At 36.3% G+C, this 26013-nt stretch overlaps 1 protein-coding gene across 1 annotated transcript in view; it reads left to right on the top strand.

The window, feature by feature from the left end:
* Positions 1 to 26013, top strand: part of Adamts6 (ADAM metallopeptidase with thrombospondin type 1 motif 6) — a 214240-nt gene that overhangs the window by 121771 nt on the left and 66456 nt on the right. Inside the window, exons 15-17 of the mRNA XM_041663714.1 lie at positions 12148 to 12281; positions 14498 to 14621; positions 15427 to 15507. Of these exons, the coding sequence (XP_041519648.1) occupies positions 12148 to 12281; positions 14498 to 14621; positions 15427 to 15507 (339 nt within the window). The remainder of the gene's footprint in view (positions 1 to 12147; positions 12282 to 14497; positions 14622 to 15426; positions 15508 to 26013) is intronic.

Genomic DNA, 26013 nt, shown 5'->3' with positions numbered 1-26013 from the left:
TGCAGTAGTTTAATCTTTTTATTGCTGAGTGGTATTCTTCTGTAGTAATCACTTTGTTTTGCTTTCTGCTGTATATGGATGCCTGGCTTGGTTTTAGTTTTCATTTGTCAAGCGTGAGCAAGCTGGTGTGAATGGTTCTATTCAGGTTTCTTTTTAATTTTTTTTTCTATTCAGGTCTTTTATGAGCATATGTTTCCCTTTCTCTTGATTGAATGAACAGGGATGAAATACTATACAACAGCACAGGCAAGACCTGGCTTTTTAAAAAAATTGCCTGATGTTTTTAAAAAATTATTGTACCAAAAAAAAATTATTGTACCGTCAGGCAGTGGTGGTGTACGCTTTTAATTCCAGCACTTGGGAGACAGAGGCAGGAGGATTTCTGTGAGTTCGAGGCCAGCCTGGTCTACAAAAGCTAGTTCCAGGACAGGCTCCAAAGCAACACAGAGAAACCCTGTCTCAAAAAACAAAACAAAACAAACAAAGAAAAAAGGATTGTACCATAATGCACTCCCACCAACAGTATCTGAGAATTCTATATACTCCAACATCCTAACCAGTATTTGGTGTTTTCCTGGAAGTTAGTTTGAATTTTCAGATGATTGTGTTGAACATTCTTTCATGTACTTGGCTGTTTGTGTGTTATTGTTGTTGTTTATATATGTTTTTCTCAAAATTGTTTTCCTTTTAAAATTAATTTTAATTGTATTAATTTATTTTTGATTGATATCTATTTATACTTATGTGGTGCAGTATGGTTGGTCATTTGGGGAATTTGATGATCATATTGGGATGACAGGAAGCACACACTATTATTATTTATGTGTTAAGGGCCTTCAAACTCTTCTCTAATTATTTTGAGGCATATAACAAGTTGTCATAGACATAGTTGTCTTACAGAGACTGGGAGAACTAATTTCTCCTATTTTGACATCTGTTATCCAACTTTTCTCCATTTCCCTTGCCCCATAACTTCTTCTATCTTAGAGTAACCATCGTTCATTCAATGTGATCAACTTTTTCTCTTTCACAGATGAATGTGAACATGTGACATCTACTTTTGTCCGCCTGTCTTATTTTACTCCAATATAATGTTCTATCAGTGTTGTTACAAATGATGTGCTTCATTCTTTCCATAGATGAATAATATTCCACCAAGTTTAAATGCCACACTAAAAACTTCAATCATCTATCAGCAGGCATCTTTATTGATTTCATTTTTTCGGTATAGGGAGTAGTGCTGTAATGAGCATATATGCAGGTGTGTTTTTGATCAAGGATCTCAGCTCCTTTTAACATAGACAGTATTAATATTATTGGCTTTCTATCATGATTCTACTTCTTATTGTTTGATGCATTTCCATTTTATTTGTCATAATTGCTATATGAATTTACATCCCTAGCCATCATGCCTAAGAGCTCTTTTCTCCACACCATATTAATATTGGTTACTTTTTGCATTTTTAAAGATATCTGCTCTAACTGAGATGTGATAGTATCTGTGTGAAGGTAAGAGATATCTAGCCTTTTGCCCATTTTTAAATCAGGTTATTTGACCATTTGTTTTGTTTTTATTTGTAATAGGGTCTTTCTTTGTAACTCAGGCTGAGCACAAACTCATGATCCTCCTACCTCACTCTCAAAAGTACTGGAATATCATTGCATGCTGCCACACACACCTTGTTAGTTTATTATTGCATTTTTTGCTTATTTTATTATTATAATTTTTGCAGCAAGGTCTTGTTTTGTAGCCTACAGGTCTACACCATATAATTTAAATGTATCCCCCCTTCTCTCTCTCTCTCTCTCTCTCTCTCTCTCTCTCTCTCTCTCTCTCTCTCTCTGAATGTGTGTGTGTGTGTGTGTGTGTGTGTGTGTAGGAAAGAGAAAAAGAGTGCAGAGAAAGACTATGGTAATTATGATTGCATTTTCTCATCAAATGTATATTAGTGGTATAAAGTGCTACTTTTCTTGATTTTATCTACCCCAATATTAGTTAATTTACCTATCAGTTTTAATAGATTTTGTTGGTCTATCCTTGAGAATGTTCCCTATGCTATAAAAATATGTATTTCCTAGATATTGATGAAATGTTCTGTAGATGTCTATCAGGTCCATTTGCTGTATTGTGGAATTGGATGATATAGACTTGATATATTTATTTATTTATTATTGTTATTTCCTCTTATTTGATGGTCTATTCATTAGAACTATATAGTGACCATGATTCCTTTTATAGGTTTTTAAATTAAAGTCTGTTTGCTGATGAAAATATAGCTACTTCTGTTCACTTTTGGTTTCTGTTTGTATGAAGTCTCTCTTTTTAGCTTTTTATGTACATCTGTATGTATCATTACTAGTGAAGGGAGTTTCTTGTAAGGAGAATATTGACAAGTCTTTTTAAAACTCTACTCAACTACATTAAGTCTTTTTATTACAGATATTAGTCAATTCAAGGTCATTTTTGATAAGAACTTGATTCAGTCATTTTGTCAATTACCTTGTGATCTGATGGCATATCCTTACTTCTTATACTCTTTAGCCTTGTGGGTTGGTGGTTTTTCACAGTGATAAAATTTGATTCATCTGTACATCTCTTTTACCAGTGAGTTTTATTCTTTCATATATGTTCATGACGGCACCTATCTCTTTTGCCTCTACATTTAGGGACTCCTTGAGAGTTTCTATTATTTAGTCACAGTAGGATCAGTGAATCTCCTGTATTCTTCATGAGTGCTCTGTGTGTGTGTAAAACTGGTCTGTTTTCTGCAATTATTGGATACAGTGTTCTTATACATATCCGTGAGGGCAGCCTGCTTGAGAGTGGAATGTAATCGTTTGTATTTTTTCAAATTTTTTTTTCTGCTCTTGTTCTACCAGCTGTAGGCAGAAGTATGTTCAGTCTGTGCTGATTATATGGCTCAGCTTCCTCTTGTTTCTCTTGTTTTTGAATATATTTTCTTAGGTTTATTTATTTATTTATTTATTTTGGTTTTTCGAGATAGGGTTTCTCTGTGGCTTTGGAGCCTGTCCTGGAACTAGCTCTATAGACCAGGCTGGTCTCGAACTCACAGAGATCCGTCTACCTCTGCCTCCCGAGTGCTGGGATTAAAGGCGTGCGCCACCATCGCCCGGCTTTTCTTAGGTTTATATACATATAAGATAGCCTCAGAAATATCTGAAATTACTCAGAGATTTAATGTTTGCTATTTTTATAGCGGTTGCATAGAGCATTAGCTCTAAATTTGTAATGAGCTATAATTTAATGTAATTGGTTGATAAGGTCTTTAACTAAAGAGTCATCTCCAGTCCCCTCTTTGTAAAGTTACTTACTATCAGTATGTGTGTATATGTATGTGAAAGTGCTGTTATGTGCATGTATTGGCTTTTGTATGGAGATCAAAGGACAAATATGTGGGAGTCAGTTCTCTTTTTCCACTCTGAGTTCCAGGGGTAAAATTCAGGTCACAAGGAAAGAAGCACCTTTATTTATCGAGCCATCTTATTGGTCCCTTGGGTCTTTCTTTCATGAATAATTATGCCCCTTTTTCATTAGCTTCCTTGAGGAATAATTGATAAATTGTACATAGGCTAAGATGATGTTTTTATGCACGTGTACGATGTAAAATAGTTCTAAGTGAACTAGCTATCACTGATTCACATGGGTCTCTGATGTGGCATCCCCTCTGTGTGCTGTCAATGTGCTTTATTCCCATTGGTTACTAATGAAGCTCTTTCAGTCAATGGTTTAATAGAGTAAAGCAGGCAGAAAGTCCAAACAGAGATATAGAGAGAAAGTAGACGGAGTCAGACAGATTCCATGTAGCTTCCAGAGGGAGTGAGACGCCAGATCCTTACCAGTAAGCCACAGCCTGGTGCCCATACACAGTTAAATAGAAATGGGTTAATTTAAGATGTAAGAGTTAGTTAATAAGAAGACCAAGCAGTGTTAAAATTACTACAGCTTCTGTTTGATTATTCAGGTCTGGGCAGCCGTGAACCAACAGGCAGTCTCTGCCTACATTTCTTCCTTTTTATGTGTGGAGAAGGCCTAAGACCTGAATCAAATTTTACGTGTATGGAACAAATTTCTAGTATTCATACATTACTATTAACTACAATATTTCCAGAATTTCTCTTAAAATTTTAATTTTTTACCCTTTGACAAAAATTTTTTCCATCTTAGCCAGTTTCTGATAACCATCTTTCTCCCTTCTGTTTTTCTAAGCTTGAACTTTTTAGATTCTACTTAGGTGAAATCACACAAGATTTGTCTTTCTGTAATGGCCTATTTCACTTATAATAATGTTTTGTAAGTTTTTCTATTGTCTCAAATGTTAGGAATTATTTCTTTAAGAAGGCTGAATTTCAGGTATTCTTTTATTATACATGTTCATGTCTAAAATTGTGTCTGTTTGTATACCTCACCATTTCTGTATCTATTCACCTGTTGAGAGACACTAGGGTTCTCTTTATATTATGGCTTTTGTGAAATAGTACAGCAGTGAAAATGAGAATTAGTGAAAGCTTTGAGATAGCAATTTTATATTCTTTGGAGATTTACCCAAAAGCCAAAGTGCTAGGATGTAATGTAGTGTTGCCTTTAATCCTTGAAGAACCTCTATAATGTTTTCCTTTATGCCACTACTAACTTGCGCTCCTGGCAATGATGTAGAAAGACTCCCTTTTCTCAAAATTCTTGCCACAACTTCTTATTCTGTGACTTTTAACCAATAGGTTTCTGGTAGTTGTGAGGTAAGAGCTCACTGTAGTTTTGGTAAGTGTTTTCTAGTGCTTAATGAAAAAAAAACACCACACTTTCCCAAGTACCTATGGGCCATATATATTTATTCTTTTTTTTTTATTTTTCAGCTCTAAGGTTTATTGTTTGCTTGTTTTAGATTTTTTTATTAATTTATTTATTTATTATAGATTTCTACCTCCTCCCCACCACCACCTCCCATTTCCCTCCCCCTCCCCCAATCAAGTCCCCCTCCCTCATCAGCCCGAAGAGCAGACTGGGTTCCCTGCCCTGTGGGAAGTCCAAGGACCACCCACCTCCATCCAGGTCTAGTAAGGTGAGCATCCAAACTGCCTAGGCTCCCACAAAGCCAGTACGTGCAGTAGGATCAAAAACCCATTGCTATTGTTCTTGAGTTCTCAGTAGTCCTCATTGTCCGCTATGTTCAGCGAGTCCGGTTTTATCCCAAGCTTTTTCAGACCCAGGCCAGCTGGCCTTGGTAAGTTCCCAGTAGAACATCCCCATTGTCTCAGTGTGTGGGTGCACCCCTCGTGGTCCTGAGTTCCTTGCTCGTGCTCTCTCTCCTTCTGCTCCTGATTTGGACCTTGAGATTTCTGTCCGGTGCTCCAATGTGGGTCTCTGTCTCCTTTCATCGCCTGATGAAGGTTAATATTCAGGAGGATACCTATATGTTTTTCTTTGGGTTCTCCTTCTTATTTAGCTTCTCTAGGATCACTAATTATAGGCTCGATGTCCTTTATTTATGGCTAGAAACCAAATATGAGTGAGAACATCCCATGCTCCTCTTTTTGGGTCTGGCTTACCTCACTCAGGATAGTGTTTTCTATTTCCATCCATTTGCATGCAAAATTCAAGAAGTCTTTGTTTTTTACTGCTGAGTAGTACTCTAATATGTATATATTCCATACTTTCTTCATCCATTCTTCCATTGAAGGGCATCTAGGTTGTTCCCAGGTTCTGGCTATTACAAACAATGCTGCTATGAACATAGTTGAGCATATACTTTTGTTGTATGATAGGGCATCTCTTGGGTATATTCTCTTTTGGGAAAAGTGTCTATTTTATTTAATTGAGATCAATTTTTAACTAGATTATTTCTTGTTTTTGATAAATTTTCCTTGTTCCTTATAAATTCTGGGTATTGACTATTACTGCATGCATGCCTTGCGTATACTTTTTAGCATTCCACAGATTATCTTTTCTTTTGGGGGATTGCTTTCTCAGTTTTAAAAAGTGTTTTACTTTTATATAGCCCCAATTGTTTATTCTGGCATCTCTGTTTATGCTATAGGTGTCATTTCCAAAAATCCACTGCCAAAGCCAATGTCATGGAATGTTATTCTTGTTCTTTTCTGGTTGTTTTATAGCTCTGGCTCTCCCCTCTAATTCTTTAATCCATTTTGGGAATTCTGTGTGTGGTGTCTGATAAGGCTATGATTTCAGTTTTTTCCACATGAATTTCTGATTTTTTTTAACCACAACTTATTTAAGAGATTATCCTTATGCATTCTTATCAAATGTATTAAAGATCACTTGCTTTGTATGCATGGGTTTATTTCACAGGCTTCTGTTATGTTTTATCGCTGCATTGCCTGTTTTAGAAATCACCACTCAATTCTGATTTCTTCAGTTCTGAAATACAGTGTGAAATCAGGAAGTATGATTCTCCGAGCTTTATTCTTGCTCAAGATTTCTGTGGCTATTCATTGTCTTTTCTGATTCTGTAAGAATTCTGGGAATGATTTTTCGTTTTTTGCTTATTATCTCTAACAGGATTTTTGTGCAGAGTCTAGGGTTCTCTAATCACAGTGGGAGCAATCAGTTTTCTTACTGTGCAGTTAGGATGCCTTTTGCCTCCTTTTCTTTCTAGGCTCATACTTCTTAGACTGTGTTCATGTGAGGTGATGAGAATGAGCACCTCTTTTCCTCCATCAGTTAGAGGGAAGGTCTTTAACTTTTCTCAATTATGGGGTATGTTAGCTATGGATTTATCAGGATGGCCTTTAATGTGTTAAAATGTTTTCCTTCTGTTCCTAATTGAGAGTTTTCATATTGAAAAGTTGGTTGCATTTTGACAATTTTTTCTGTATTGATTTAGATGATCATTTGAGGTTTCTGTCCTTTGTTTTTTAATATTGATGTTATAGATTTATTGACTTGTATATCTTGGACCATACTTTTTCCCCTGGCATAAGTCCTACTTAATCATGGTTGCTAGAAGAGGATGCTAGATGTAATTCTAATCTTAAATTTATTGATTTTTTTGTATTCTAACCTATTTTGTACTCTAAAGAATATTTTGCACACACTTCAAAAAATACCTTTTAATATAGTTGAATGAAGTGTGCTGTGTCTATTTTGTCTACAATACGCTCAACTCCAACATTTCTGCATTGCTTTTCTGTCTAGATGATTTACCCATTGCTAAAAGTGGAATATCAAAATTCCCTTTTATTGTCTCAATGTATATTTCTCCTTTTAGATCTGTTGGCATTTGTTTTATGTGTATTGGTGCTCCAATGGTGAATGTATATGTATTTGCAAATGTAATTTGCAATTAACTACTGTATTGTTTTATAATCTCTTTCTTTGTTACTTTGCTTTTTTTCACTCAGTGTCCTTTTTTTCTGATATAGTTCCTACTGCTGTCTTTTAATTTCTACTTGCATGGAATTTTTCCATGTTTTCTCTTACAGTTTATGTGTTTCTAAATCTGAAGTGGCTTATATGTACAAGTATATAGACTTGAGTCTTTTTAAATTTTTCTTAAATTCATTCAGTGTTCCCTGCATATTTTAATTAATGAATTTAAACACCTTTAAAATTAAAATAAATGTTTATAACAAAGACTTTCTATTACCATTTGTCAGTTATTTTGACTGTTTTATAGATTCTTTTATCCCATTTGCATTTCTCTTCTGTATATTTACTAAAGCTTTGCTTTGTGGGTTTTCCCGAGGATTACATGAAATATTTTATTATTATAGTGATGTATTTTAAGTTGACAATAATCTAAATTTGATCGCATAGAGAATTTATACACTTTAACTCCCTTGACTTCTGTTTATAATGCCACATTTTACAGCATTTACACATTTTATGTGTATGTGTATGTCTGTGTGTGGTGTGTGTGTGTGTGTGTGTGTGTGTGTGTAAGTTTTTTTTTATTGCTGTGACAAAATACTCCATAAGACAAGGATTTATTTTGGTTGACAGTTTGAGGAAAGCCTATTGGCAGGATCATGTGGCAACTGGCCACATTTTGTCCTTAGGCAGTAGAGAGATGTGTTAATCAGTGTTCTGTTGCTGTCAGGAGACACCATGACCAAGGTGACTTTTATAAAAGAAAGCATTTAAATGGAGACTTGCTCACACTTTCAGAGGTTTAGTCCATTATCATCATGGTGGGGAGCGTGGCAGACAGGTGCTGGAGTAGTAACTGAGAGTTACATCGTGATCCTTAGGCAGAGAGAGACTGGGTCTGGCATGGCCTTTTGAAACCTCAAAACCCACCCCCAATGACACACTTCCTTCAACAAGGCCACATCCACTTCCTGGTGACTAAGCATTTAAATATCTGAGCCTTTGGGGCCATTCTTATTCAAACCCCCACAGGAAAAATGAATGTTCATGCTCAGCTGGCTTTCTCCATGTCTTCTGTCTCGTACTTTGACTCATTTGATGATGCTGTCCATATTCAGTTTGGGCCTGCCCTGCTCAGTTAAACGTTTCCAGAAACACTTTCATAGATAACCCAAGAGGCATACTTCCATGATGATTCTAATCCAGCAAAGTAAACAATAGAGATTAACCACCACAGTATCTATTAACAAATAATAGCTATAGATGGTTTAAATATTTTTGCCTGTTTTCCATTATTTCAGAATTATGGGTGGTTACATGCTGCCATAGTGGTATTAATATTATTCTGAATTCAATAGAATACTTACCTTTAGCTGTAATTTTTGTACTTTGATGTTACTAATTAGGAGCTCTTTATTTCATTTTGAAGAACTACCTTTGGCATTTTTTCCCCTGTGATTCCTCTTGTGATTATGAAGTCCCTCACTTCTTACACACCTTGTAAAGTCTTGGTCACACTTACATTTCTGAAGAAGACATTATCAGATAAAATATGCATGGCTAGCAGTGTTTTCCTTTCAACACTCTGGATCTATCACCTTGCTCTCACATACTTGTTCATGGGAATGCATAGAAAGACCTATGGAGTTTTCTTGTATGTTATAAAACCTCCTCTTGATGCTTTCAGCACTTTTTTCTTTGACTTTTGGTAGCCTTTTTGTTTTTGTGGTACCAGGGATTTCATTCAGTACCTAACATATACTAGGCAAACAAACTATCACTGAGCTACATCCAAAGCCCGATAATAATTTATCTCTGTGAAATCTTCAGTTGAACCTTGTTGGAGAACTTCATGTATCATACCTGAATGTCCATCTCAGTTTCCTTCCTGTGTTTCTCATCCATGTTGCAAATTTCCCTCTATACTTCTATCATTCTTATCTTTTTTTAACTTTGAAACATTTTAATAAATAACATCAAAATTTTGCAATATTAAAATCTCAGGTTTCCCAAACTAATTTTTTTTATTATTATTATTAAAAATTTCTGATCGCTAAGGAAGTTGAGCATGACCTTAAGTTAAGTGTCTTTTGGCCGTTTGAACTTCTTCTGTTGAGAATTCTCTGTTCAGCTCAGTGCCCCATTTTATAATTGGGTTGATTAGCCTTTTACTGTCTAGTTTCTTGAGTTCTTTATATATTTTGGAGATCAGACCTTTGTCAGTTGCGGGGTTGGTGAAGATCTTCTCCCAGTAAGTGGGTTGCCTTTTTGTCTTAGTGACAGTGTCCTTTGCTTTACAGAAGCTTTTCAGTCTCAGGAGGTCCCATTTATTCAATGAGGCCCTTAATGTCTGTGCTACTGGGGTTATACGTAGGAAGTTGTCTCCTGTGCCCATGTGTTGTAGAGTACTTCCCACTTTCTCTTCTATCAGGTTCAGTGTGTTCGGACTGATATTGAGGTCTTTAATCTGAACATAGCGGACAATGAGGACTACTGAGAACTCAAGAACAATGGCAGTGGGTTTTTGATCCTACTGCACATACTGGCTTTGGGGGAGCCTAGGCAGTTTGGGTGCTCACCTTATTAGACCTGGATAGAGGTGGGCGGTCCTTGGGCTTCCCACAGGTCAGGGAACCCTGATTGCTCTTCGAGCTGATGAGGGAGGGGTACTTGATTGGGGGGAGTGGGAGGGAAATGGGAGGCGGTGACGGGGAGGAGGCAGAAATCCTTAAATAAATAAATAAATTTAAAAAAATGCAAAACAAAAAAATTATGCCTCCTCCCTGCCTCCCTTTTCCCTCTCCCTCCCCCCACTCCCCACACCCCACTTCCCTCCCCCTCCTATCATCCTTATCTTACATCCTGAATTATTTTCTTTACTCGTCTGCTTGCTGCTTGCTTGTTTTCTTGAAGTCATTTATTACTTTTAGAAGTAGTTTTGACTTTTTTCTTTGGACTGGCATTTCTATATTTCAGTACCATTAGATTTAATAATTAAAGTTTGTGATCTCTTAGAGGTGTCATGTCATGCTTGCTCATGTTTCTTCTGTTTCTGTGTTGTAATTTGACTATCTGTTTGGATATCTCTGGTTTATTTAGTTATTATTTCAGTGAATAATCCCCAATGTGACTAATAGAGAAGAAAGCAAACCTCTTTGGCTTGGGGCTTCTGGTTCTGCTTCTCCTACTTAGGACAAAGTGGTTTGCTAGTCCCCAAACCCACACCCACACTGCCCGTCTGTTTCTCCTGACTTTCAGCTGACTTATCCTCCTTTTGTGATTCCCAGTGGTCTTCCAATTATTCCATCTTGGAGACAGAGATTATTTATTTTTCCCCTGACTTTTCTCATCCATTGTGCCACACGGAGTCTGCTTCTGCTTCACCATCTTCAGGTACCAACCATAGTATAGAGAACAGTTTGGTACCTCTAAAAAACCAGAAACGTTTAAATTGAAGAGAATCTGTGCTTTCATCTTGACTTAAAGAAAATCTAACAACATTGGTGCATCCTTATCATAGAGCAGTGATCTTGTTAGTGGAATGTGCTTTAATTTATTATTGAGCCTAGCATGCACTTTGCTTTCTTCCTTTACTTACTTTCACCCTTTGGAAACCTTGTTTCTAAGAACTTTATTGAAACCCCGGAATATAATTTTAATTGTGTGCTTTATTTTCTTTGTTAGAAGCAATGGGCTTTACTTCAAAAAGAAGTTTGTCAGCCTAATTAGAATAAAACTAGTGTTTTAAACATTGTGAAATAAAGCTATAAAAATACTTTAACTCATAACCTTAATCAGTAATCACTTATTTATACAGTTTCTACATGTGCTATTTCCATTCCAGTAAAACCACATTTATATCTGTTTTTTTCAATATATTATAAAATCATGATACAATGATTGCTGATTTTTGTTTATTTTTCCACATTAACCATAAAAATAAATATGTCTGGGCCATCAAGATAGCTCAGTTGCCAAGCCAGATGACCTGAGTGTGATCCCTGGGACCCACATGGTAAACAGAGAGAAATGACTTTCATGAGTTGTCCTCTGACAACCACACTCAAACACACTGTGGCGTATGTGCTCCATACACATATGTGCACACATACATTTCTAAGTTGCTAAAATCACCATTATTATGTTTTTCACAAAACATACTACATGTTATTTCAATTACCAAAATCTAATATTTTACATTATCTTCCTTTATTAATCTAATAAAATTGCATAAATGTAATGCCATTGTTAATTTTATCACTGTTTTGCTGATCTCACATCTCTATTCTCCAGCTCCTTTGAGTACGATTTTTTTTAAGACATGTACAGATTTAGTTTTGTTTTAATAATGAGTACCCCTGGTTGATTGACAGCAGAGTTTTCGTATGGGATTTGGCAGAATATATAACAGAATTCTTATTGGTTCTAAAAGTTATTGTTCATATCTCCTAAAATTTTATGTCCTTAGCTCTTTTTTTTAAAAAAAAAAAAACACTTCCCTTTTCACACTTAAAAAAACTTCAGTGACTTTCACTGTGATTCACTTGACCTAAGATTTATTGTAATATATAGTGGGTGCACTTGAAAGGCTTAAAGCACAAGGCTACTCAGCAGGTACTCCTTTATGCTGTGTATACAAGAAAAAAAAACAAAACACAAAGGATTTTTAAAAGTATAGAAGTCTCTACACTAAAGTGTACACTCTGGGCCAGTGTATACATGAAATGTCGATTTGATAAGAATGTCATTATTATTCTTAGGAGAACCGCTCCACTTTTTTCACTTATGTTTTGTTTGTCTAGGTGGGGTCAAACCTTGCGCATTAAACTGCCTGGCTGAAGGCTACAATTTCTACACTGAGCGGGCCCCTGCGGTCATAGACGGAACCCAGTGCAATGCTGACTCACTGGACATCTGTATCAACGGAGAATGCAAGGTGGCTCAGATTTGACTTCTCTTTGTTGGCATCTTTAAGAACTTTGTTTTTTCCCCAAATAGTAGCTTATCTTGGGCTTTATGTTCAATTTTTTTTATTTTGTTTTGATTTGTTTTGTTTGAGACAGAGTTGCCCTGACTGACCTGGAGCGTGCTTTGTAGACCAGGCTGGCCTCAAATTCACAGAGATCTACCTGTCTCTCTCTTCAAGTGCTGGGATTAAAGGTGTCCACCAACACTGCCTGGCCTTATGTTCAATTTTTTAAAGCTACATTTTAAATAAATTCAATTCCAATGAAGAACAACAATACAGCACGCGCGCGCGCACACACACACACGCACGCGCGCGCACACACACAGAATGACCCATTCACATACTGCAGAACCATGCAAAAGGTGATTTCTTCTGGAATTTTAATTGCATTTATAATAATTGCCAACGGTATTCATTTTTTGGTCTTTAATTTACATTATCCTCCCCTTCTATTTATAAAATAAATAATAGAAAAGAGAGGGAATAAGAATTCAACTCTTCTTCATGTGGCTACCATATGTTCGTATTGGAAGAACTATATTTCATAGTATAATTTTTTCAGAAAGTGTGAAATAGCTATGTTCCACCTACTTTATCTCCTTTTGAAGCATTATGATGGTTTTCATTACAGAGTCAGTCTTATTAAAGCATTTACTTTAGCATTAGCCAGACAACTTGGAAAGGGTCAGATCAAATCCATGGATCTTATCATAATAAGAAAAGCCACAAAACCACTGTTCTCATAACTTGTTTTGCTTGTTTTACTCTGAAAAGAGGCACATTACTAAGTGATGCAATCTGAGAAAGAAGAGATAAAACCAGTGTTTTGCTTAACTTCATAATTTCCCAGTCCCTTTTGATAAAATGTCTCTAGATCTGATGATACAGTTAACGCATACACATGCATGTGAATGTGTATGTCTGCATGCATTTGTGTATAAGTGTGTGTGTGCATGTAAAGAAAAAAGGAGAGATGTATTTACTTACGTATATTTGTATAGGTGCTTTATCATCTTAAAGTTAAATATTTTTTCTAACAGTTTTTAGATAACAAATATACCTATAATTTTATTTTAAAATTGTTTTAGTGCCAATGGCTAAATTGCATATATACAAATTAAGACACCAAAATGTATGCCATATATATGTTAAAAGCCCTTATTTTTGTAATTAAATACAAAATTGAAAGGTGAAATTTTAGCTTCTAAAATTGCATGCTTATGTCTCCTTTTGTTTATGACAATTTGATTCCTAATCAAGAAACAGATATTTCTTTTTTAAAATCTTACTCAGGTATGAACTTCATAATTAGCATCTAGCACTAACAATTGCCTGAAAGAGGTCATGGTTTAGGAATGGCAGACAGTAGGGCTCAGTGGGACCCTCTGTTACATCCCTAAAGAGGATGAGCTCGTGGAACTCTCTCTATTAGATCCCTGTAGAGGATGAGCTCAGTGGGGCTCTCTGTTAGATCCACGCAGAGGATGAGCTCATGGGACCCTCTGTTAAATCTCTGCAGAGGATGAGCTCATGGGACCCTCTGTTAAATCTCTGCAGAGGATGAACTCAGTGGGACCCTCTGTTAGAGCTCTACAGAGGATGAGCTCATGGGGTCCTCTCTGTTATATCCCTACAGAGGATGAGCTCATGGGGTCCTCTCTGTTATATCCCTACAGAGGATGAGCTCATGGGGTCCTCTCTATTATATCCCTACAGAGGATAAGTTCATGGGGTCCTCTCTGTTATATCCCTACAGAGGATGAGTTCATGGGGTCCTCTCTATTAGATCCCTGCAGAGGATGAGCTCAGTGGGACCCACTGTTAGAACTCTACAGGGATCCATGAATCATCTTTTCTAGTTCTTGAATTTCTAGACTGGGGTTGAAAGAAAGAGTTAGTCCATTACTAATAAATTATAATATTTTAAAGGATTAGAACATTGTATCAATCAAAGAGAGATCTAGGTTAGAAACAGTCATGTTTCTAAATAATCAATTTTCTTTTTTGTTTAGGTATTTAGAAATGTTAGCTGTACTTACTAGAGAATGACATTAAATGGGAAAGTATTTCCTATTTTGATTTCCTTTACTGGAAATACAAATAAATAATTAAATTATATGTATTTATTAGTTATAATTCCAAAAATTTCCCCTTTTGACACACTGAATATTCTTTATTTTCAGCATGTAGGTTGTGATAATATTTTGGGATCTGATGCTAGGGAAGATAGGTGCCGAGTCTGTGGTGGGGATGGAAGCACCTGTGATGCCATTGAAGGGTTCTTCAATGACTCATTGCCCAGAGGAGGTGAGTATGGAGACAACTCTTCCTCTGGTGAACTGCAGTAGTAAAGACTCTTGCTTTCCCTTTCCTACCTGCTGAAAACTTCTTGATGTGGGCCAGCAGTATCCTCTCCCCAGAGAGTGGTCCTTTCAGTCTCTTACATGTTAAATGGAGCTTCATGAAGATGTTTAAAGAATGTTCTTTTTACTTCAGTTAGCCTTTCTGTGAGGAAGGTTTAAGGACTGAAAATAAGCTTTTGTTCATGCTAGGCAAATGTTCTGCCACTGAGCCACACTTCCAGCCCTCTCACTTAAATTACCCTCTTTGATTCTGAATGCCCAGGCAGAAGTGATCCTATTCTTACATCCTCATTGGGTAGCTATGACTATAGATGACACTTACCACTTCCAACTCACCATGTTTCTTTAAACTGTGATAACCCAGAGAGCACTGGTGCGAGAAGAACATGTTGAAAAAAGAAATACGGAACAATTACCGCACATGTTAAGGCTGTAAAATATCTCGAGATGATTGTAGAAAAAATTAGACAGATGCAGGCAGATCTCTATGAGTCCATGGCTAGCCTGGTCTACACAGTTCCAGGCCAACCAAGGGCTACATAGTCATACTTTATCTCAATCTCCCTCCCACCCCCCAATTAAACATTTTTCTCTTCATAGACCCACTGGAAATTTGTTTTTCCTTTGCAATTATGAAGTACAAAGTCAAAGAAGAAATGAAAGAATAAAAATCATTGCTAATATTAAATGGCTGCTAAGCACTCATTTTCTAGGTAGCTGCTTATTGCTGGCAATCCTCTGTATTCCAGGTTATATGGAAGTGGTGCAGATACCAAGAGGCTCTGTTCATATTGAAGTAAGAGAGGTTTCCATGTCAAAAAATTACATTGGTAAGTTGTTTTGCTAGATTTTTTTAAATTAATGGTGTGAAAGATCTAATACTGAAAGAAAGATGTTTCAAGATGCATCCATATACATACAAATACTAACCAGAAAAATTAGAAGCTTATAGTTTATACTTTAATATGTTATATTTTTTAACTCAACATTGAGTATATCTTGCATAGAACAGAATGTATAATTATAACTATATAATTTGAATATTATTAATGATCATATAAATGCTACAACCAAAGTAGAAAACATTTCTCTAAATCTAAAATTCATACACTCTTACAGTTAAATTCCCTTCACTCCTCTTGAGAGTTTAATTCTATTAATCCTAACCCTGGTCTCAGGCAAACATATTTAATTTTTATTTTTATATATGTATGGTATACATGTGTTTATATGCATGTTATAATAATATAATTATATAATGTTAATATGATACTTGTTCAATGGTAGATGGGTATTTGAGACATATGTATATAGTCTTTTACTATTACAAATAAAGCTTCTGTGTCGTGTGTGTGTGTGTGTGTGTGTGTGTGTGTGTGTGTGTGTGCAGGGACATGTCATTATCTCAAAGATACAACTACACTTCATGTTCATTACAGATTTATCCACAATAGCCTGAGACCTAAATCCAGGTCCTCTGCAAGAACAGTCCATGCTTTTAACCATTGAGCTATCTCCCTTTGTTTAATTTTTAAGGCTCAGGTCTCAGCACCCATGTTGGGCAGCTAACTACTGCCTGTATCTCCAATTCCACGGATTCTGACACCTTCTTCTTGAGTCTGGGGGACATTGCTCTACATTCACAGACCCATAGATAATTTACATACACATAATGAAAAATGGAAAAGAACAATATGGCTGTTAAACCAAGACCTGAACAATGACAACAGCTGTTGACATGCCAACGTAGATGGAATAAATCACCTAAGGTTTGGTTTAATCTTAAGAAAAGCTGCTCCGCCAACACAAATAACTCCAATTAGACCAGATTAGACCAAATTAAAATGCCCACGTTTAACAAATGCAACATTCTTGGGTGGACAGAGACAGCATTGTGGGAAGAGGAGCCCAGGCAAATCCCGGAGACCAGGTGTTCCTTTTTCCAGTGCGAGCCTAGATAGCCTGTGGGAGTGATCCTGACTCTCCCTGGAGAGGGGTCAGCGCTTGGCAGGCTGGGAGCTGGAGTCCTGGCCAAGGCACCTCCCAGGGGGAGGGGCCTGAGATGGAGCCTTTTGTTTCATTGGCACTCCACAGATGACTGCCAGGGTCTAGGGTGATGCTCCCAACTTAATATTATAGCCTTACCCTTAGATTAAGAGCTTTAAGCAATTAAAAGCTGCTAAGAGAGGGAGAACTCATCTTTCCCATAAATAGGGTACACTAAATGATCATCTAATTCCAAGTGGTGAGCCCTAAAATATATGCATATAAGCAGCACTAAACAGACTCGGTAAGTTACAATTATGTATTTATTTGTGTGTGTGTGTGTGTGTGTGTGTGTGTAACAACAATAATAAATAATAAGAGGCCATGGATTTGAAAGAAAGTCGGGGGCATGGGAGGAGTTGGAAGAAAGTGTGTGTGTGTGGGGGGGGGGGAATTATGTAATTATATTTTAATTTTAAAAATTGGACAAAAAAAATAAAACAAGGAAATCTTGCTCTGACATGAACAAACCCAAAGGTATTTTGCATAATGACATAAACCAGGCACAGACATAAATAGCACATGACATCATTTATATGTATGTGCTAAAATTCTCATAAAAATGTGGCTGATTATGGTAAGCCTTGGAAGGAGAGTAACAGATGGAGAAATGTTGGTCACCAAGTATAAACTCAGTTATGTGATAGATAAATCCTGTAGCTATATCATATACATCTAATAAGAATGTATTGTCGTGTGACACTATTCCTGGGGAGATGTGAACGAAATACCTACACACAGGGAACAGAAGACAGACCAAATTGGACCTTACCAAAGTCCAACTTGGTGAACCACTTTTATCAGTGCTACTTAAAGGAATATGGGTGAAGGGTTACTTTCAGGAGCAGGGATTACTCAAAGATAACTGCCTCACCCAGCATGGATGACAGTTCACAAAAACTTGGAACCCAGAGCACACTGCACAGACTGTGGGCAGCTCAATAGGTTAGACAGTGTCCTTTCCCAGGGGCTCAGATGATCTTTGTTCCTTCTAGGAAGTTTGGCAAGTCTGCTTTTTTCAGGATAATTGACCACTCTCGGCTTCTTCCAGGTGACCGGCCTGAGTCTTCTTTATGCCCTGGCTCACCTGAGGGTGACTTTAGCCTTTAGTTTATGTGGACTTGAGGAAGGACTGACAGCTCATTTTCAGGGACTTCTGAAGCTATTGGGGTGTTTACTTCCTTGTCTAAGGAGCTTTCCTGAGTGCTTCTCTCCCCTTAGTACATCCTGTTGTGAGAAGTGTCCCTCCAAGGTGGAAGGGTTTTATCTCAGGAAACTTCAGCACAATTGTGTGCTTGACATTTTCCAAGAGAATACACACTTGTCTCCCATAGTCACAGAGACCAATGAGGCAGTGGTCATTTTACAGTGCATATCTGGTCATCATGTTGTAAATCTTAAATTCCTCAGCTTTTCAGTTTTACCCTTAAGTACCCAGGGGAAAAAAGAAATATATGCTTGTATTTTAAAGTGGATGCATGCCATTCCCGTTCTTGTCGATACTTGAAAAGGTAGTCTTTGTCCATATGGAAATCATTCATTTTGCTTTGTTTTGGAAGGTCTTATGTAGTCTTATGCAAATCTGTTCTGGAACTCACTAGAACTCAGAGATTCACCTGCTTCTGCCTCCCAGGTGCTGAGATTAATGACGCAAGCAACCACACCAGGCTGGATATCTTCTTTCATGAAGAGTCTAACAAATATGTTAGCTATTTTTACCCTTTGGTTTTTGGGGGGACAAGGTCTTGCTGTGTAGCCCAGGTTAATATGAACATTGTTGTGTAGCCTAAGCTGGATTGAACTTGTGATCCTTCTACTTCAGGTAAAAATTTGCTTGAATTGGGTGTCTGCATATACTCTAGTTAGAAATCTTTCACATATATGCTGTGTGAATATTTTCTCCTAGTGTGTGTTTTGCTTTTTCTTTTTGTTTGTTTGGTTGTTTTATTTTGTTTTTCAAGACCGAGTTTCTCTGTGTACCTTTGGAGGCTGTCCTGGAACTAGCTCTTATAGACCAGGCTGGCCTCAAACTCACATAGATCCACCTGCCTCTGCCTCCCGAGTGCTGTGATTAAAGGCGTGTGCCACCACTGCCCAGCATGCTTACTTTTCTAAAATAATTAATTTGGATGAGATCTAATTTATTAACTCTTATGATTTGCATTCATGTCCTATCTTAGAATTGTGTGTTGTAAGGTTGTAAAGATTCTCCTCAGTGTTCTTCAAGAGATAGTTGTAGTATATGTTGCTGTATTCTGAACAAGAAGTGATAGTTTTAAGGGACTATGGATGTAGCTCAGAGGTAGAGTGGATGCTGACCAGGCACAGGGCCCTCAGCTAAATCTCCATCACCAAAAAGCAAGAATAGCAAAATAAAAAATTAAGATAAAACAAAAACGAAAAGCAAAACAGAGTAGTTTTCACTTTTAAATGAAACATATACCCTATTTCAATTAGTTTTTGTAGAAGGAGTACAGGAAGGTTTGAGATGCCATCTTTTTCCCATAAAGATATTGAACTTCTGTAGCACCATTTGTTGAAAGCATGTCATTTACCCTATTGGATTATGATACTGTCTTTGTTAGATTTCAATTGAACACATAGGTTATGTTTGCTGGCTATTTCTATTCCTGGCTTTTGGTCTATGTGTCTATCCTTATACCAAAGCCATGCTGTATTGGATAGAGGAGAATTTCAGTCAGGACTTAAATTCAAGGCATTAAATCTTCAAATATGTGCTTAGTTTTCAAAATTATTTCCACTTTGTTACCTCAATTGTATAGAATTAATATCTTAAATGCATCTTATCAGTACCTGTAAGATATAACTATGTTTTTTTTTTCTTTTTTCTTTTTTTGGTTTTCCGAGACAGGGTTTCTCTGTAGCTTTGGAGCCTGTCCTGGAACTCCATTTGTAGACCAGGCTGGTCTCGAACTCACAGAGATCCGCCTGCCTCTGCCTCCCGAGTGCTGAGATTAAAGGCGTGCGCCACCACCACCCGGCTAACTATGTTTATTTTAGCCTTTTTAAGATTACTTTCATCGTACCTTAGTGCATAGTTTTGCATGTGTTTTATGATATTTATTACTATTCTTTTCTGAGAGATCAGTGGTAGAATCAAATCTAGTACTTGTACATGCAAGGCAAGTCCTCTACCAGTGAACTACATCCCCATCTTTTTATTTTTCTTCTATTCAATGATATTATAAATGATATTGATATTTTAAATTTTATTTTCCAATTTAAATTAATATTATTATATAACTTGATTTTACTTTTATTGTTTTTAATTATGTGTATGTTTATGTGTGGGTATGTGCATGTGAATACGGGTGCTTATAACATCAGATTCTCTGAAGCTAGAGTTACAGGTAGTTGTGAGCCAACCTACACAGGTGCTAGGAAGTGAGCTTAGGTTCTCTGTAGGAGTGGCCTTAGCCCTTAACTGTATCTTCCCAGCCTCCCAACTTATTTCTTTTTATACATCCCTTATATTTTGAGACCCAGTTACAATTATTTGTTAGTTTTAATAGAGCTTTAATAAATTTGTTTTCTGTTTTTTTTGGTTGTTTTGTTTTTTACATATATCACCATGTCAACCTTGAACAAGGCAGTTTCCCTTTTTATTTACAATCTTTATTACTGTTAGTCTATTCATTTCATTGATCTTTTCAAAGATCAGGATCACGGCTTAAATGCTTTTGCCTATTTTCCATGACAACCATTTTTATCTTTCTGTTTATTAATGCTATTTTTATTTATTTTGTTTTAATTTGATATTTTTTGTAGCTTCTAAATATGAAACTGTAGATAATTGTTTTTACTGTTATAATAAAGATGTTTTTCTCTTTAAATTTCTCTTTAATTTAACTTCACATATTTTTAATGTCATATTGTCATTATCACTTGTTTTTAAATATCCTACTTATCTTTAAACAGAAACTACTCATTTTCTAAATATCTTTCCAGATATGTTTCATTATTGACTTCTAGTTTACTCCTATATATGTAGACAGCATGTCCTAGATATTTTTACAGGTGGTGTGTCTGTGTGTGTATGGTATTTGTCGTTGAGGTTTGTTTTGTGGCTCAGTACAAGTGCACTTGAGCAGAATGTATGCTGTAGTGCTACTGAGTTCAGTATTCCATAAATTTAGTCAACTAGATTACAACAGTTTTTTCTCTCTCTTGTTTAAGTAGTTATTGCAAGAGTCTGCTTCATTCATTTCTGTCCTCGCACTAGTTTCAGCCCACTGATTTGGTGTTTGGCTTGTTCTCACTTTTCCAAGACCCAAAGATCTATTATGACATTTTTAATTTGAGATCTCTTCGATTTCTTAGTGTAGGCACTAAGCTTCCCTCTTTGTACTGTTTTCATTGTGTCCCAAAGGTTTTGGTATGTTGTGTTTTCATTATCATCTGGTTCCAGAGATATTTTTGTTGTTGTTTCCATCTTTATTTCTTCAATGATCTATTTGTTGCTCAATAGTGTGTTGTTTAATCTCCATGAGTTTGTGTTTGTCCATAATTCTTACTCTTGAATTGTAGTCTTAATCCACTGTAATCAAATAGAATAAAATGAATTATTCACTTGGTGAATTATTTTATGAGTTCTATATTTGCTACAACTATTTTGTGTGTAATATGTGATCTATTTTAGAGAAAGTTCTGTGGTCTGCTGAGAAGAACATGTATCATAAGTTTTTGAGTGGAATATCTATAGATGTTTATTGAAATTATTTGATTTAAGATACCATTTAATCCTAATATTTCTCTGTCTGGTGGGAGAATGGCACCGAGATGATCTATCAGTTGGTGGGAGTGGGGTACAAAAGTTGCTCTACTACTTATTGTGACTAGGTTAAATTGTGTCTTTGTGTCTAGTAGTTTGTGTTTTATGAAGTTAAACTTTCCTATGTTCAATTTATATATGTGTAGAATTGCAATATCCTCTTTTGGGATTGATCCCTGAGATGGTTGATATTGATTAATTTGATAAAATCTAAAACCATCTAGGAAGTACTTACTTATGAATGATTATCTTTATTAGGTTAGCCTCTGGCCATCCCCATGAGGGTTTATCTTCATTAGATTAACTGAGATGGGAAGAACTACTACAAATTTAGGCAGTGCCATTGCATGGACTGGAATCCTTGACAGAGTTAAAAAAAAAGAAAGCCAGCTGAGCAGTCATATATCACCATCTGCTTCCTGACTAGGATATGGTGCAGCCAGTCATCTTGTAATCCTAACACATGGTTTCTCTTCCAAGATAAACTGTTTCATAGAACCATGAGCCAAGATAAACCTTCCTTTACGTTTACTTCTTACCAGGTATTTTATTGCCATACCAAGACAAGACTGATACAATTAGAATAAAGGGATCTTCTTATTCTCTTTAGATTACTTTTGGTTTGAGGTTTATTTTGTCAGATCAGAATAGTGATACCTGCTATTTATTTTTTTTGAATACCTTTTTCCATTCTTTTACCCTAAACTAATATATATCTTTGATGGTGGGTATGTTTCTTACAAGCAGAAAATAGATGATTCCAATTTTTTTAATCCAATCTTTTATTTTCTGTCTTTTGATTGGGAAATAAAGACCTTTAATGTACACTGTTATTGAAAGAGGTGTATTAATTCCTGTCATTCTGTTGATGCAGTGTTTAGTCTTTTCTTAATCCTTATTTTCTCAGCTGTTGTTCTAGCATCATTTACTCCCCTACCCTTTAGCCTCTTTGATATGCTTATCAGCTTATCATTCTTTTCAGTCCAAAAATTACTTCCAGTATCTTCTGTTGGGTGGCTTTTTGGTCATAAACTCCTATAGCCTGCTTTTATCATGGAATATTTTTCTTCTTTTCACATCATGACATATATTTTTGCCAAGTATCACAGTCTGTTTTACATTTGTAATTTTTCCAAATTTAAAATACATAACTCCAAGCCCTTCTTACTTTTAAAAGCTTCCATTAAGACTCAGCTGTTTTATGAGGCCTCCATCTACACATAACATGGTGTTTCTCTCTTGCAGCTTTCAGTACAACGTCATTTTTCTAGATATTTGGTATTTGACTATGACATGCTTTGAGGAGTTTGTTTTCTGGAGCTATTTGGTGTTCTACATGCTTCTTATACCTAGATGGACTTCTTTTTACCCTAGATTTGGAAATATTTTGCTCCGATTGACTTGAAAATATTTTTAGATTTTTGATATGTAGTCCTTGATAAGATTTAGATCCCAGTTATTGGGTTTCTCTGCCAAAATAATAAGCCAAATCAAACTGAATTAATAAATCCAGATTTAATAAACAGAGTGAAGCAACTCTCGGGTGACTCTCGGGAAGATAGGAGAAAGAGCAGGAGAGCACATGACAGACCTATGGGCCAGGCCTTAAATAGCCTCCTGTTGGTGGTCTTGAGCTTGGCAGGGGAACTGTCAGATGGTAGGGCTTTCTCTGGGATAGAGTCTGGAATGGGAAGTGAGGCTGGGCGGAGCTTCCCAACAGTTCTTCTTCCAGGTCTCTAGTTCAAAGATTTGGTATTTTATGATATCCCAAAGATCTTTGTGCTTTCCATTCATACATTTAAAACAAAAAAAGTATCAGTGCTCTTAACTGAATGTACCCATTCCTCTACTTTGTCTTCAAATCTTGATAGCCTATTTTCCCTGTGTTCTGTTTTATTTATTGGTGAGGCTTTATTGTTTTTTTCATCTCTTTTTTCTTCTATATTTCACATTCCATTTTCATATTGGATGTTGGCTTCCTTTCTTCATTCAACTATTTGCTCATATTCTGATTTATTTCTTTGAGCATGTTTATAGTCATTCTTTTGATTTTTTTTTTTTTTTTTTGGAAATTTTATGTAGCTGTTTCTCATTTAGAGCCATTATCTTGTATTGATAGATTTGGAGGAAACAAGTTGTCTTGGTTTTGGTTGTCCCTGAATCCCACAATGTAAAGAAAGAGCCATCTCCTAAAAGTTACCCTCTGACTCCCCCAGGTGCAATGGCACACATGTGCAGGCAGTCACAGGCTCACACACATACTAATGATTAATTCAATTTTCTCAGGCCTTTTATATCCTACGTGTATTTTGGTGTTGATACTTGTCCTTTGTGGTTTCTACCTATTGTATGTTATGTGTGTGTGTGTATATGTGTATCTGTGTATGTGTGTGTGTGTGTATTTAAGATTAATCAAGTGTCTGGTATTTCATTTGTTATTTCATTGTATTTTTGGATAGTTATTAGCTTTACTGTACTGTTCTAGTTATAGTTGCATGGAGTTTACAGAATACCCCCTTTAACTTATCACATTACATTTTCAAATTATTTCATGCTGTCTTATTTGTAATGTAAAACACTCCCAATAGTTTACTTTTTTTTTTTATTGAGAAAAGGAAAAAAAGTATCCGCCTCCTCCCAGCCTCCCATTTCCCTCCCTCTCCTCCCACCCTTCTCCCCCTCTCCCAAACTCCTCTCCCCCTCCCTCTCCAGTCCATAGAGCAGTCAGGGTTCCCTGCCCTGTGGAAAGTCCAAGGTCCTCCCCCCTCCGTCCATGTCTAGGAAGGTGAACATCCAAACTGGCTAGGCTCCCACAAAGCCAGAACATGCAGTAGGGTCAAAACCCCATGCCATTGTCCTTGGCTTCTCATCAGCCCTCATTGTTCGCCATGTTCAGAGAGTCCGGTTTTATCCCATGCTTTTTCAGTCACAGTCCAGCTGGCCTTGGTGAGCTCCCACTAGATCAGCCCCCTTGTCTCAGTGGGTGGGTGCACCCCTCGTGGTCCCGACTTCCTTGCTCATCTAATAGTTTACTTTTATTGTCTCCTACTAGCTCATGTTATATTTTAAGTATACATATTTCCATATGTAATTAGCTCTACAGTATACTGTCAACATTTATATTTCACAATTGCTGAATTGGGGACATTACTTAAGAGGCCCTGGGTTTGACTCCTAATACCAAAATAAATAAATTCTTTTCAAATTTTTAAATTAAAAAATGCCCATTTATTTGCTATTTCTTGGCATACTTCCTTTCTTTGTATGATCTGAATTTCAGCTTGATTTAAGTTTCTGTGTTGATCTCGTCTAGCTTCTTCTCATATATTTATAGTCTTTAAGAAAATATGTTTTACAGTCAAATAATTCCAAGACATTTTTGCTTGTGCTTTATGATAGTTATGAAATATCCATGTTGGAATGCCAATATTTCTTTTTTTCTTTTAAATATTTTATTATTTTAAAAAATTTTAAATTTGAATATATTTTGATCATGTTCTTCTCACCCAAGTCCTTCCAGATCCTCCTCCTGCTCCCCACCCATCTAACTTTTAGTTTTGTCTCAAAAAACAAACAAAAACCCGGTACAGTAACAAAACCACCCACAACCAAGAAAACAAAGTAAAACCACACCTTAAAAAACAAAACAAACAAACAAACCCCACCATGCTAATGCACACACAGAAAAACTATGGAGTCTAATTATATGTTAGTTAGCTACATGAGGCTTGCCCTAGAGTGCTTGATAAACCCAGTGTCACTCTACTGGAGAAAAGTTATTTTCTCTCTTTCAGCAGGTATAAGTGACAATTTAATTATTAACTTTTATCCTAATGGCTAGGTTTTCATTCATTTATTTGTTTTTTTTTTACAAAACAACGAAATGAAATATAATAAGAGAAAATAAAAAATATCACATCAAAATTATACAGGATAAACCAACAAAAGAGTCCAAGAGTAGGTGGAAGTCTTTAAATTTTTAAAATATATTTATACTGGCTGTTTTACTGATAATTAAATAATTTTCTCCTTTTTGTAGTTGTTGTTTGCAATATTATCTCATTATACAACTCTGACTGGACTAGCATGTGCAGTGTAGGTCAAGCTGGCCTCAAACTCAGAAAGATCTTCCTGACTGTCTCTGCCTCCCCAGTGCTGGGACTGAAGGCATAATACCACAACCAACTTTTAATTTTGTTTCCGCAGTGTAACAAAGGTTGAGATTTTATTTTAAATCTAAATAAAATTTTGATTTTTTTTTTAATGAGACAAAAATTGTTTGAAGATGTAACTCAGTAAACAAGTCCTGGGCCCAATAGAGAGGTAGGGTTGGAGGGAGGGGGCAGGAAGCAGAGAGAGGCAGAGACAGACATACAGACAGAGAGAAGATACTACTGGAAGCAACGCCTAAAAATGAGGACCATAAAATAAAAAAAAAAAGTCAAAACCAAATAGTGCTTAAATCTGGTTGAAACTGGGTAGGTGCCGCCCACCTGTC

Source organism: Microtus oregoni, unplaced genomic scaffold (assembly GCF_018167655.1).
Source record: "Microtus oregoni isolate MIOR12 unplaced genomic scaffold, Mior012 000014F_ref0000157, whole genome shotgun sequence".
Classification (NCBI taxonomy): Eukaryota; Metazoa; Chordata; class Mammalia; order Rodentia; family Cricetidae; genus Microtus; species Microtus oregoni.
Note: the sequence above shows the minus strand (reverse complement) of the source record. Positions and strands in the feature narration are given on the sequence as shown.